This window comes from Saccopteryx leptura, chromosome 1 (assembly GCF_036850995.1).
Source record: "Saccopteryx leptura isolate mSacLep1 chromosome 1, mSacLep1_pri_phased_curated, whole genome shotgun sequence".
Lineage (NCBI taxonomy): Eukaryota > Metazoa > Chordata > Mammalia > Chiroptera > Emballonuridae > Saccopteryx > Saccopteryx leptura.
Window position 1 is genome coordinate 282,067,746 of NC_089503.1, and position 15,238 is coordinate 282,082,983.

The 15,238-nt window shown below is 35.3% G+C and overlaps 1 protein-coding gene across 1 annotated transcript in view; it reads right to left on the minus strand.

The window, feature by feature from the left end:
• The window catches only part of PIK3C2G (phosphatidylinositol-4-phosphate 3-kinase catalytic subunit type 2 gamma), a 326,837-nt gene that overhangs the window by 296,451 nt on the left and 15,148 nt on the right, over positions 1–15,238 (minus strand). The window contains 1 exon segment of the mRNA XM_066360246.1: positions 10,857–10,971. Within this exon segment, the coding sequence (XP_066216343.1) occupies positions 10,857–10,971 (115 nt within the window).

Consider the following 15,238-nt stretch of genomic DNA (forward strand, 5'->3'; position numbering starts at 1 on the left):
AAATTTCTATAATTCGTCTACCATATTTTTAATTCTAATAAGCTGTGTAGCTAATAAAAAGACTATGAATTTATGTGCAGAGTTATTTGTTGCTTACTCAGTAAAGATTAAGTGCTCTTCAAGTTTATTGTTTTTTTTTCTCTCAGGAGAACTATAAATAGGGAAAGTTAAACTTCATTACTTGGATAGACAAGCATAGGTTAAATTCAGAAAATAGAAGTTTTACAGCCATAGGGCTTAATAGAGTCATGGTTGTGAAGAGAGGCCCTCCACGGGGCATAAATGAATACCAGCAGTCACTACTCAAGAGAGAATTGGACGTAAATCTAAGCATTTTCATTCAAATGACCAATTTTTCTTCAGAATTCCCTTCAGCCTGTAGAAAGACAACTATTTCTCATGTACCTTCACTTAAATATGGTTGCCTTCCTTACATATATAATACACATCCTTCCTTTGATTCAAAAATAAAATGAAATTGAACACACGGCAAGAGAAGTTGTATTTAAATTTAGGATAATTATTTTATGTCAATTTTCAAGTTTATGATGCCCTCTCTATTAAGCTGTGCATTCACAAAAAACAATGAAGTTATAGCACAACAATCTATATATATGAGAACTAAGACAAAGTGTAAATATGAAAAAAGTGGAACAGTGAAGCTGGAACTTTGTATCTTTCACAAAAATATATATGTACTAAGCTCCAAGGATTTTGGGGGGAGGGCATGATATATAAAATTTGTAATACAGTCACCAATCCCAGAGATAAAAAATAAGTAATATTTTATTTCAAGTTTTTATTACTTTTCCAAAAACCTCCAGAGAAACATTCTGTAGAATTTACTAATAAAAAACATTCAGGAACTAAGATTAAAATGACACATTTAAGCATTAATAAGGTGATACTGGCTGATTTGAAATACTATATAATTCAAATATTGTCTACCAAATTCCTTGATTTAAGATATATGGAATATTAGGTTATTTAAACATCAATAAATCTAAAATTAAAGAAGTTGGTGGCAGTGATTTAGTAATTCTTAGCTTTTAGAAGTAAATGGCACTTTTGAGTAACAAAAATACCTTGAAAACTGCACATTAGCTACTATAGTTTTAGGTATAATAAAACTATATTATATACCTGCATTTAGTACCAATTTGCCTTGTCTTCTTGAAAAAATTATGCAACAACTTTATGATTCTTTTTATCAAGTTTGTGGTTAATGATGTTTGCACAATCATAAAGCCTCTTTGAAAACTTGGGGCTAAAATGTGCCATAACTCTCACATGTAATCTTTATTTAGCACAAGCCTTTCTTTGAGGGAATTGCTGTCAAAAGAAGGTATATGCAGAATATTCACATATTAGAACACTTACTCTAGTAGAGCTATCTGTTAAAATTAAATGCAAGTGTGTTTGAATGATTATTAATTATTTACTAATTAATGATAGGAACCAAACTTAATTTTAAAATGTTTGGAAAAGTACTTTGAAGATCTGAAAACTAAACTGAAGTAACTCAAGCTACTCTTAATGAATGATTTATTAACAAAACACATTTTCATTATCACGAATGAGATCTCTTAAAGTTAGAGCATGTTCTTTTCAATGCTGTGACATGGTTCTTTTGGTGAACCATGGTGACTTTACACTTCACTTGATGATATCATAATTGGGAGAGCAAAGTTATATAAAAAGAAGCACACTTTAATATATTTCTTTGCTCAAAGTAAGTCTAAACAGTTATGACAAAGTAGATTATAATATTGAAATATTGGAACTGTTCTGAAATTGCTGAAAATAATTTTAAGTTTGTTAAATTAAATACTTGACTTTATTGAGAATAAAAAGATTAATTTTTCCTCCAAGAATATATATTACCTAGGTTTTACTCCAATGAATATAAATTATTACTTTAAAATTTATGTACTATAACATAACCATTTCCTTATTGGTAATGAATAGTCTTATATTTACTTTGAATAAAAGGCAATTCCAATTTATAATCGAATGTTTAAAGAATAAATTAATATGAATTAAAACAGGGTTAGCTAAAACATTTTTAATGTAAGTTTTCTTAAGATGATTATTTAAAAATTCTAATTAGATTAATTCTTGAAGAGGATTTTTAATCTAATCAAATCTATTCAACATTATCTCTATTATGAGAGTTTGGAAGATGGAAAAGAGACCCACAAGTAGGCAGCCAGATCATGTAAATCAATGCTGGTAATGAATAAAGAGGTAGATACTCCCTTCTTAATTTAGATTTAAGAACATATACTACAATTTCAAATGAAGATTATTAATTACCATTATTTGTTTTTTTTACAATTTTTTAACACTAGATTCTAACATTCTTTAACAAAAGTCAGTTAAAAAATAAAGAAAAATTATGTTTGATTTTTTTTTTTAAATCAAGGATATAAGTTCTGGCCTTAACTGTAAGCCAAGTCGAATTTTCAAGAAAGATTATTCAGTTCCTCTAATTCTGCACTTGTGGTTTACCACTAACAATGCAGTCATGACTTATTCAGCCAAAGTTTTGAATGGTACTAAATTTTACTGTTTCACACTGCGGCTGATAAAAAAATTATTTTTAGGTTGAATTACAAAGTAAGATCCACAGCAAGATTTTTGATAGAAGAAATTACTTAAATCACATAAGAGTAAGAAATGCAAAAACCTGCATTCCTAGTAAATATTGAGCTAGATAAAATTATGTAGTAACATTAACTTCATCTCTTATAAATATATTTATAAATAATAATACTCACAAAATGTTGTTACTCCTTGTATGGAAGGTGGGATGTAGAGCCACCTTAGCAAACAGACTTTTTGTCTTCTAGTTCTTAATGTCTGTGTTACATTTAATAAGAATGAAAAAAAGATTCCCTGTTTTCAGAAACCTTTCACTGTATAATCCCAAGGGAGTCTGTCTACTAAATAAAATCATAAGATATAGGGAAATGGCATTAAAAAGGACACTCCTACCATGGCAATTAATGTGGAGGTTTAAAGACGAGGAAAATGAAGGAAGCTGTTAATATTTTTGAGTGAACAAGATGATTTCTGTTATTTCTCTATTTCATTTATTCTGGATTAATTTGGTTTTGTATTCCATTCTTCATATTGCTGATAATTTGTATTAAGCTACCATCAGCCTATGAGAAAATTAATAAGGTTTTGTTCTAATTCTTTACTTTACACTTTGTCATAATACATTATTGAAAACTGTTTATAAAACAGTTTGTAAAGCCAGTAGGCACGGCCACCATTACAGCCGCCTGGCCCATGCAAGTTCGCTTTAGATTCAAACAGATGGTAATAAAACAATGCAGCTGAGAACTAGTGGGCCATTACCTTTAATCCTAGCTTGCACCCGGCAGGCAAGTAAAAACACACATTCAGTGGCTCCAAAACCCACTCATTCAGTGCTTACAAAGCTACTAACGTATCTGAGTTTCCTAGAATCTAAGGTTTCTAGCTCACCAGCCTTATTCACCTCTGTCTCCCATCTTCTCTCTGCATAAACTCTGCACAAACTGGCTTTTCCTTCAGCACTGCCATCTTGGCTGCTTTTCCTCTCCTCCACGTGGCCTTTCCCTGCTCTCCTCTCTAATGCTAATCTCAGGAATCGAGAGAGTACGCTCCCGGTCTGCCCCACTTTATAGTGCAGAAATCAAAACCTTTAATCCAATATACAAAATAGGGAAGTCTCTACTACAAAGTCACTTATCTGAGGCATGATGGGATTGCACCACCCCACATCAAAAAGGGTGGAAAAGGCTTAGTCCTAAAACCAAGCCCCAGGCTACAGGGATCCTGCCTGCCCACAGCCCGCCCCCAACACACATTAATATCACCTGGACGATTGGCTTCCACGTGGGCAGTGCCATCTTTAACAAAGTGAGCATAATATATTTTATCTGCCCAACACAGTTTTTGAGGGGAATATCAATAGGTAATGAGACTGCATTTGACATAATTGAAGTACCTGATAAGTACATTGTATCTTGTTTTCGAGAATAGTTATGCAAAAAATATATTAAAGTTTTTAGTGTGTGTTGGGCAGATAAAATATATTATGCTCACTTTGTTAAAGATGGCACTGCCCACGTGAAGGCCGTTGCCCAGGTGATATTAATGTGTGTCTCTGTGGGCTGTGGGTAGGCAGAATCCTTGTAGCCTGGGGCTTGGTTTTGGGATTAAGCCTTTCCCACTCTTTTTGATGGGTGGTGGTACAATCCCATCATGCCCCAGATAAGTGATTTTGTATTAGAGACTTCCCTATTTTGTATATTGGATTAAAGGTTTGGATTTCTACACTATAAAATAGAGGCAGAACGGGAGTTTGCCCTCTCGGTTCCTGGGATTATTAGCATTAGAGAGGAGAGCAGAGAGCAGAAAGAGGCCACGTGGAGGAGGCCAGGGGAAGCAGCCAAGATGGCGGAATGTTGAATGAAAGGCCAGTTTGTGCAGTTTGACGCTGGAGAAGGAAGGAGATGGGGAACAGAGGTGAATAAGTCTGGTGAGCTAGAAACCTTTGATTCTTGGAAACTCAGATAAGTCAGTAGCTTTGTGAGCACTGAATGTGAGTGGGTTTTGGAGCCCAGTGTGTGTTTTTACTTGCCCGCCAGGTGCAAGCTAGGATTAAAGATTATGGCCCAGGCCCTGGCCGGTTGGCTCAGCGGTAGAGTGTCGGCCTGGCGTGCGGGGGACCCGGGTTCGATTCCCGGCCAGGGCACATAGGAGAAGCACCCGTTTGCTTCTCCATCCCCCCCTTCTTCCTCTCTGTCTCTCTCTTCCCCTCCCGCAGCCAAGGCTCCATTGGAGCAAAGATGGCCCGGGCGCTGGGGATGGCTCCTTGGCCGCTGCCCCAGGCACTAGAGTGGCTCTGGTCGCGGCAGAGCGACGCCCCGGAGGGGCAGAGCATCGCCCCCTGGTGGGCAGAGCATCGCCCCGGGTGGGCGTGCCGGGTGGATCCCAGTCGGGTGCATGCGGGAGTCTGTCTGACTGTCTCTCCCCATTTCCAGCTTCAGAAAAATACAAAAAAAAAAAAAAAAAAAAGATTATGGCCCATCAGTTTTTGGCTCCGTTGTTTCTTTACCGACTGTCCGAATCCAATGCGAACCTGCATGGGCTAGGCTGCTGTGATGCTGGCTGTGGCCACTGGCTTTACAGTGTGCATGTAGAAATATTTAAAAAGGAGAGAGAGAGCTAGAGCAGGAGTCAGAGAGAAAATGTAATACCTTAACTGACAGAAAAATTTTGTGACACTAAATTAAGATGAATGTTAAATAAGTTGCCATAACAATATAGTTGACTTATGAAAAAATGTTTTGGCTTGCTAGGAGTTTTATCTTTCTTAGTTTTGCAATATGTCATAAAGTATAACATCCTAATTTCCTTGTTGATTAAATTTAATTTTTGTCTAATAGAATTTTGGAAAAGTATGTACATTTTTTTCATAGTCTAAACTCTTAGTTTGTTAATATCTTGTAATATCTTTCTACTTGAAATATGAATTGTATACCATGAGCAATTGCATTAGACAGAAGCTTGTTAGAAATGCAGTCTGGGTCTCCACCACCGACCAACTAAATGAGAATGTTTAACAAGAGTCTCAGGTGACTAGTGTACACTTTTTAACAAATCAGTACAAGTGTAAATAAATGTGTAATTTGTGCCTTTTAATCTCTACCTACCTATCATTTTATTGATTTACATTAGCTTCCTTTTCAAGATTTTTTTGTATTACTTTACTAACCTTAGTAAAGACAGGTGAGTTAGAAAAAATAGAAAAATACGATGTAAGAAAGAAGTTAAAAGTAAAGCACCACAAATATACTATTGTCAACATTCTGATAAAGTGTCCTGATCATTGACATTTTAATTGTGTCGCCAAAAGATTTAATGACTTGATTGGTTCAGCAAGTAGTTATTTATTGTGACTATTTTAAAAAAACAAATATACCGTCTGACAAATACAAATGAGTTTAAATTTTAATGATTTGCCCTCATTTAATCCAACATAGATGAGAAACTGCAAAAAAAGTAACAACTAAATACAATTTATCTCTTTCTTTCTAAAACAGAACAGATTAAGAAGCATTGTCCTGATAACATAAGGAAAATTTAAAAGGAAAAATTCTTCTACATCATGCTGTAAAAATAATATTTGTGTGTGTGTGAATGATACTTTTCTATTTAGTTCATTATATTTTAATAACCATATATTTCTAATTTATTAAAACTCACACTTTGCAGGAAGATAAAGCAATCCATACACAGTGAAAAGACTAGTAGTGGCTTAATACAATTTTTAAATTTGGGTTTAAAGTTTACTAAAATGGAATCCTAAAGCTCATTTGTAAAGTAGAAAAATATATTAAAATTTTAATTTTTAGAAGGTAAATAAGTTGAACTTAACAGAAGTTAACTCATTTGCTCAAAGCAACAGTGATAGGAAGTAGCATTACCAATAGTAGGTAAGATTTGTTTTGATATTTTTTATTTGCTTAAACAGTCTCAAAATTTCCCCAAAATAATTTTTTTTTAATCAGAAATCTTGAAATGACATTTTAAGTTCACTTTTAATGCTTATAATGTACTTCTAGTTTAGTCAAATCATTTCTAAACATTTCCTGATGAAAGATTTTTAAAAAAATTTAAATATGTCAGAAAATGAGTATTCTGTAGGTTATGTTGTCTTTTTCTTGTGTTTGACCTGAATGCCGTATGTTGAATTGTAAATCCATGTTTAATGAACATATATATGATCGTTATCTCAAATGAAACAGTATCCTTTTAATGTTTGTTTTCAAGTTACCTTCCTCATGATGGAGCTATTGCTATAGACTGGAAAGACTGTGGGCTTCAGAGCCAGATAAGCCTTTTTTATCCAGACTGTTACTTCCAAATTTTATGAATTTTAGGAAGTCACTTAATTCTCTTAGCCTCAATTTTTCCATCTGTAAAATAGGAATAATTATACTTTTCTTATATGAGAATAAATAGTACTACATGTGAAAATTCTAGCCCATTAGGAATTTTTAACAGTGATGTCAGTTTTGTTTTTGTTTTTATTGTTATTATTACTATTATTATTATCTCCATCCATGGCATTTCCTTAAGCATCTCTTCTTTTATCCAAAAGTGTAGATATCTATAACTATAAATCTATAATTATAAATACATAAAATTTATAAATAGCTATCTATAAATGTAAAAAATTAAAATTTCTAATTCATATTTGTTTGAACTCCTGTGGTCTTTCTCATTGGGAAGGAAAATTTTTCCATCAGAACACAACTAACCTCCTCATCTGACTTCTTGATACCATCCTCTGTCATATCTTCATGAAATTTGTTCTAATTCTTTGTTTTGTGACTTCAATTCTTCACTCTTTTTTTTTCCGAAGCTGGAAACGGAGGCAGTCAGACAGACTCCGCATACACCGGACCGGGATCCACCTGGCATGCCCACCAGGGAGTAATGCTCTGACCATCTTGGGGTGTCGCTCTGCCGCAATCAGAGCCATTCTAGCGCCTGAGGCAGAGGGCACAGAGCGATCCTCAGCGCCTTTGCTCCAGTGGAGCCTTGGCTGTGGGAGGGGAAGAGAGAGACAGAGAGGGAGAGGGGGAGGGGTAGAGAAGCAGATTGGCGCTTCTCCTGTGTGCCCTGGCCAGGAATCGAACCCAGGACTCCTGCATGCCAGGCTGACGCTGTACCACTGAGCCAACCGGCCAGGGCAATTCTTCACTCTTCATTGGCCTTTTCCCTTAGCTTATGAAACTTGTTAGATATCTCTTATTCACACATCCCAAATCTCCAAACCAATTCCCCTCAGCACACAAAACCTCAGCTTTCTCTTGGCTTTGCCTACTACACATTACTTCTGAAAGAGTAGTCTGCCCATGGGTTTTTATTTATCGTCTTTTGTTGTTCTTAGCTCATGGCAATCTTGTTTTTTTCTCCTTCATTTTACTAAAATTACTCTTACTTGGGTTGCCAACTGACTTCCCAATTGCTAAATTTAATTATTTTTCAATCTGCACTAATATTCATTTTAAACATTGGTACATTTACTTGATATTTAAAGTTTTTTCTTGTGAAACATTTTCCAAGTTGCCTTATAATTTAAATTGTTTTTTTTTCTCAATTTCCTTTTTGGGTTCCTCTACCTCTGTCCATCTTTCAAATATTGATGTTTTCAGGATACTTGTTTGTAACTCTCTGTATGGGGTACCTGTTTTGAAGACTTTATTCCTTCTTATAGCCAACAATTCACTAATGTAGACCAGTTTTTCTAAAATCTGATTTCCTTTCTTAAAATCAGATGCCCCTTAGCACTCACATACTAAAGATATCTAAAACTTGATTAATTATTTTGCATTCTGTAAAGCCAGCAGCCAGGGCCAGGGCTGCCATCACAGCCGCCATCGTGGCCATTCACATGCAGGTTCGTATTGGATTCGGATAGTCGGTAAAGAAACAGCGGAGCCGAAAGCAGATGGGCCATAGTCTTTAATTCTAGCTTGCACCCGGCGGGCAAGTAAAAATACACACTGGGCTCCAAAACCCACTCATATTCAGTGCTCACAAAGCCACTGACTTATCCGAGTTTCCTAGAATCAAAGGTTTCTAGCTCACCAGCCTTATTCTCCTCAGTTCCCCATCTCCTTCCTTATCCCAGATACAAACTCTACACAAACTGGCATCTCACTCAGCACTCCGCCATCTTGGCTGCTTCTCCTGGCCTCCTCCACATGGCCTCCTTCCGCTGCTGGCTCTACTCTCTCTGTTCTCTCATGCTAACCTCAGGAACCAAGAACCAAGCTCTCGTTTTGCCCCCATTTTATAGTGTAGAAATCCAAACCCTTAATCCAATATACATAATAGGGAGGTCTCTAATACAAAGACACTTCTGAGGCATGATTGGATTGTACCACCCCACATCAAAAAGGGTGGGAAAGGCTTAATCCCAAAACCAAGCCCCAGGCTACAAGGATTCTCAACACACATTAATATCACCTGGGCAACGGCCTCTTTAACAAAGTGAGCATAATACATTTTATCTGCCCAACACATTCCCAATACTTCTGTTCCTCTGATATCTATGTCAATGGTATTCAACTTAAAATTGAACCTGGTCATAATCATCTGCTCTTCCCTTCTATACAATCCCACATATTCAGTAAAAATGCCACTAATCTCACCATTTTAGTGTTTTAATAATTCATGTTTAGCCCCACAATTTAGACTTTAGCTCAAGCTGTGTCTGTCTTTCATAAGTTCACTAATGGTTTCTTAACTTTACATTCTAAAATGAAAAGGCTAATAAAGTTTATGTTCTTTTCAAACATACATCATTATTAATACTGTCATTTAAATGCTTTTTCCCTAAGAAATAAATTATTTTGTATTGTCCTGATAGCAAAAGAAGCAGGTTTATAGTAGAGGTACTGCAAATTAAAAAAAGAAATGAATAAAACTTTTAAAACTCCTAGGGCTTGGGTCATAGCACAGCACAATTAAACCACAATACCTTCCGATGCAGCCAGGCATCAGTACTATTTTTAAAAAATATCCTCAGTCACACTCCCTCAACAGGATTAAAATAAAACATGCTTCTGTTTTTATAAAAATAAAGGAATAAATAAATAAATAAACAATATTCACAGGAAAGCATTTGCTATCTTGTTCTCAACATATGTGGCCAGTTTAGCTCAAATAAATTTCAAAAAAAAAAAAAAAGAAATGAATAAATATCTGTATTATAGGTACTTTTTAAGGGTAACTAGTTTCACATTTTAGTGTATAAGATTTCACTTTCTATTTCAAATAGAAATATACTTATTTTAACAAAAATTAATATTTAAAATGTGATTTGAAAATATATCTTCACTCTTAAAAACGATAGTTTTATATTAAGACATGGTACTATATTTTAATAATTTATAAATTCTATACCGTGTTGTAACTCAATTATGTTCATGACCTACTTCACCACTGTTTGAGAGTACTATTGAAATTCCTTTTTCTGCAGTTTTGTTCTTTTTGTTGTTGTTACAAGAAATCATGCTGTGGTAAGGATACTTTATGTGTCAGTATTTTTGTGCAGGTATGATTGTTTCCTTAGAAATATTTGTAGAAGAATTACCAGGAGATCTGTTTTTTTGACACATTTTTATAGACTTTTGACATATTTTTGACAAAATTCCATTCAGCAAGTATTATATCAATGCATGTTCCTAGCAGTTGTTTGGGTACTGTCCAATTCCCCACTAAAATTTATCAAAAATATTTTAACAATTTGATAGGCAAAAATGACATTTCATTGCTTTAATTGCATGTTTGTTATTTGTTAGATTAAACTCTTTAAATAATTACTCTCTATTGAATTATTAAAAAATGTTTGATAAACATACTAATATTCCAGATTTTAAAATTACTTATTAAAAATGTATTTTTAAAATTGTGATCAGTACTAGTAAGCTTTAATACAGAAGGTGACTTTGTTTGGCCAGGATTTTCTTGATGTCAAAATTGAAAGTCTCATGTCCTGGGAACCCCTTAAGTCTTGAGAAAATTGGGATGGCTGTCACCCTAGTCATAGGTCAATTAAAATCCATGTTGCCATAAACACAAAATACAATATGAAATCAAGAATAAGGCTGTCAATATGACTTATAAAATTTTAAATTTGCCCTAAAAGGAGCAAAATTGACTTAAATTGTTTGAGTAGGAGAAAATAGTGCTTGTACTAAGTGTGATTAAAGAGAAAAAAGTAAGTGCTGCTTAACATAGATTATAACAGTGATCAAAATTTACCACAATAAGATACTTACTTCTGCAAAAATTCTTCATAGCCACATATACTTAGAAGATAATCTTTGTGGAATAACTGGTCATTTTTAAAAAAATGTAAAATTTCCACTGTTAGGTCTTTGACAAGATAATTAGCTAAAAATAAAAACAAATAACGAAATGGTTAATAAAAGCTTATCATATATTGGCTAAAAAAAGATTTGAGCACAAAAAATGATATACACATTATGAGCTATTGTAACTGTCTAGTTCCATCAAGAGGAATTAAAGCAAGATGCAACTCATTTATTTGTTTAAATTTGGAGATATTTTTGAAAAATATTGCTTGTGTTTCCTTTGATTAGTCTGTTTTCCTATTACATAATAGAACTAGCTAAGTATTGTATTCTGAATGTTAAAATCTTTGGTACATTGTAACTGTGCATAAAAAGTATTCTACTGTGGTTACCCTTAGGGACCTAGGAGATGCCAGAGATTATATAGTGACTAATAAGTGGGAACCGAGGAGTCTAAACTAAATCTGTCAATTCCAAAGGCTGTGTTCTTAATGATTCTCACTCTTCAAAGCTGATTGCTCTTCCTTTCTCAAGTAGGAATCACCCAAGGTTCTGCCTTGGGCAACATTATAATAACCTTAATGAACATGTGCTTTCTTTTTCTACCCTCTCTGGGACTCAAAGTGTAAGCATATTATAATATAAAAGCCTTTATCTTCTCATGCATATGCCATTTAATAGGGGCCACAACCATGCTGACTTGTCTATAAGGGTCTACAAAATAATTTCCGAGTTATAAATAATAAATAGTATGGGGTTAATATCTTATCGAAAATGATAATAGTTGAAAATTATATATATATTGCTATATATAATATCATGTCCATGTTTTGAATGTTACCTTATGGTCCGAATCAATGCAAACAAGTGCAAGAGACTATACTAATGACCCTTAGCCAGTGAGAGTTTGAACAGTGTACTGCAAATACTCAATTGCTTTTCTCTGAGTAGTATTTTGTTTGCAATTATGTGTTTACATTTTTTGGCTTCTTTTATTGCCACAAACTTAAGTTTGTAAGAAAAGGTTTTTGATATAAATTGGCTAACATAAAGTAATGCAAATGATATTGCTGGATCTGCCACAATGAATAAAAGAAAGACTAAAATGATAGGTTGTAAAATGCAGTTGTTTTTTTTTAATTTATTGATGTGTAGAAGAGAGGAAGGGAGGGGAGCTAGAGAGAGAGAGAGAAAGAGAGAGAAACATCTATTTGTTGTTGCACTCATTTATGCATTTATTGGTCAGTTCTTGGATGTACCCTGACTGAGGATCAAACATGCAACCTTGGTGTATCAGGATGATGCCTTAACCAACTGAGCTATGGTGCATCAAAACATTATCAAAGATATAGTTTGATAAACAAATGGTAAAGATCATCAGTGAATTAGGGATTGCAGAAATACTTTGACACGGAAGAAAGTATCTTCAACATACTGCTGCTTGGGAAATATTGACTGAAATAGTATAAAATGAAGTTAGAAAAAAATACAGCCACAGGCAAATTTATGACTATAAGCTTCGACAAAGATCAAGCTTTACTTTGAGTGATTCTGTCTATTTTCTTTTTGCATCTAAAATAATATACCTTTGAAATGTCAGAGTAATCTCCTTTTTCCAGACCCCTCAGGGCACGCCCACCACATCACAGTAGAAGACTGAGACCACAGAACCCCCATTGTTATCTTGTTCTCCAAATGCCATCTCTGTGTGCTGTAAATATTGCTAACGAGCCTGTACCCATCAATGTAAATGTGTCTCTCCACTTTACTGTTTATTCAATCCCTGAGATTTCCCTGCTTGCTTTCTCCTGCCCTCTGAATCTACCATCAGTAGAGTTCATGTAACCCTTCAATTTCTTCCTTTGATTATAACTTATAAAAAAACTGCAAGGTTGCCATTCTCGAGAGCATTTTCTCAATCCATTGAGATTTTTGCTTCCCTGTAATTGTCATTAGTTTGGCTCAAATAAACTCATAAAAATTCTCTACATTTTTGGATGTTTCTTATATTAACAGTACACTGTTCAGACTTTTGTTCTTTACAGAACATCTGTATTACTAGTAAAACACTAATATAGGGTTGTGATGAGGTTACAGTTTAAGGGTTTATTAGAGGCCTTCCGAAGATATGCCTCTTTGGCATATGAATTATTTTGAGTTGAAGACAGTAACAACCCTGTGAGTTCACAAGCAATTTTTACCTCTTAAAGAATTGAAATTTGGACCTTGTCCAAAATGAGAGTTAAATTTGATGATTTATGTGTAGAACAGGGCAAACATATATTTACTGGCCATCTGCAGTTTTATTGTCCTGTGCATGATCTTTCTGTCCTTGAAGCCCGAGGTACCTCACCTCATCCTTAGCTAAGAACACCACATAGACCCCATTTTAACTTTTTTTTTCTAAACCCATCATATATGTAGGGTCTCTGACTCTCTCATGTATTTGGGGTTTCTATATGTACATATCTCACTAAATTCAGTCATTTTCTCTTGTTAATCTTTTTCACATCAATTTGATTATTAGATTAGACAAAAGAACTTAGAAAGATAGAGGAAAATTTCTTTCTCTCCCATGTGGTTTTGCCAACAAGATTATTTTAAAGTGTGTTGGGCAGATAAAATATATTATGCTCATTTTGTTAAAGATGGCGCTGCCCATGTGGAGGCCTGTCACCCAGGTGATATTAATGTGTGTTGGGGGTGGGCTGTGGGCAGGTAGGATCCTTGTAGCTTGGGGCCTTTCCCACCCTTTTTGATGTGGGGTGGTGCAATCCCATCCTGCCTCAGATAAGTAACTTTGTATTAGAGAATTCCCTATTTTGTATATTGGATTAAAGGTTTTGATTTCTATGCTATAAAATGGGGGCAGACTGGGAGTTTGGTCTCTCTTGGTTCCTGAGATTAGCTTTAGAGGAGAGAGCAGAGAGGAGAGCAGAAAGAGGCCACATAGAGGAGGCCAGGAGAAGCAGCCAAGATGGTGGAGTGCTGAGTGAGAAGCCAGTTTGTGCAGAGTTTGTGCAGGGAGGAGGAAGGAGATGCGGAACAGAGGTGAATAAGTCTGGTGAGCTAAAAACCTTTTTTTTTTAGAAACCTTTGATTCTAGGAAACTCAGCTCAAGTTAGTAGTTTTGTGAGCACTGAATTTGAGTGGGTTCTGGAGCCCAGAGTATGTTTTTACTTGCCTGCTGGGTGCAAGCTAGGATTAAAGATGATGGCCCACCAGTTTTTGGCTCTGTTTTTCTTTACTGACTGTCTGAATCCATTGCAAACCTGCATGGGCCAGGAGGCTGTGATGGTGGCTGTGAATACTGGCTTTACAAAGTGAAAGTGTTGTAAGGTATCAAAGGTTACAGGATTAATATTGATATTTTAGGAAGCTTAAAGAACATTTTATTAATTTGAGCTAGGCATGAAGAAAGATTTTGTAAGTGTGATTTCTATGCTTGTGTAATTAGCATCAAAAGCAGGATGCCGATGGCATTGAAATGTAAGTGCAGAGGGGAAGGAGAGTTGGATTCTTCGACCTCCCCCCACACCTGTAAGGAAGTGAGTGAATAGCTAGCCAGGTGCATGAAGAGAAAAGATTAAATTAAACTTTTTCTTATATTGATGGGCCATTTACAGTTCTTTGTCCCCATAGAAACTACCCCTCCCCTCCTGAAAGCGTGTAGTTAATGTATATATCTCTGAAAAAAGGAATGGCAGGTGAACACTGGGAAATATAGGAATATCTTTTAATATGTAGAGTGACATTTTTACTATTGTGTTACCTTGTAAGTTTTAATGTATAGAAACATTTTTTTTGTGGATCCTATAGACAGATGTTATGAACTTGCTAATGAATTGTGTCCCATTACCCTTCTTCATCCTTTTCCCAAACCTGTGTAGGTAAAGACAAAGGTTGTGATGTCATGCTTTTTCTCCTCCCATGTATAATTAAGGATATAAAACCAACCCCTAGAATATTAATGAGTCACATGGTTTGGGACTGCTGCCTCATGTAAAATATATGCGGCCAGCATATTTAATAAATTTCTTCATTTAATTAAACTTTTCAAATTTTATCTGGACTTGGTGTCTCTACAAAAACCCGTGAAACTGTGGATTGGGTACTTTATAACATTTGGCGCCCAACGTGGGGCCTACAGTGTGTTGTGTCATTGGATAGAGGCACCCCGAATCGGCTGGTCTCTCCAGGAGGCTGCCCAGTCTCACTTGAATCTCGAGAAGAGGCGCACCACCTGAAATGTTTTCAGGGCTCCTGGTCTTCCTGTGGGTCTGGACAGTTCCCTGCTAGACACTCCCAGTTTTCAAATTTGACAATTTGGACTATTCAGCAGAGAA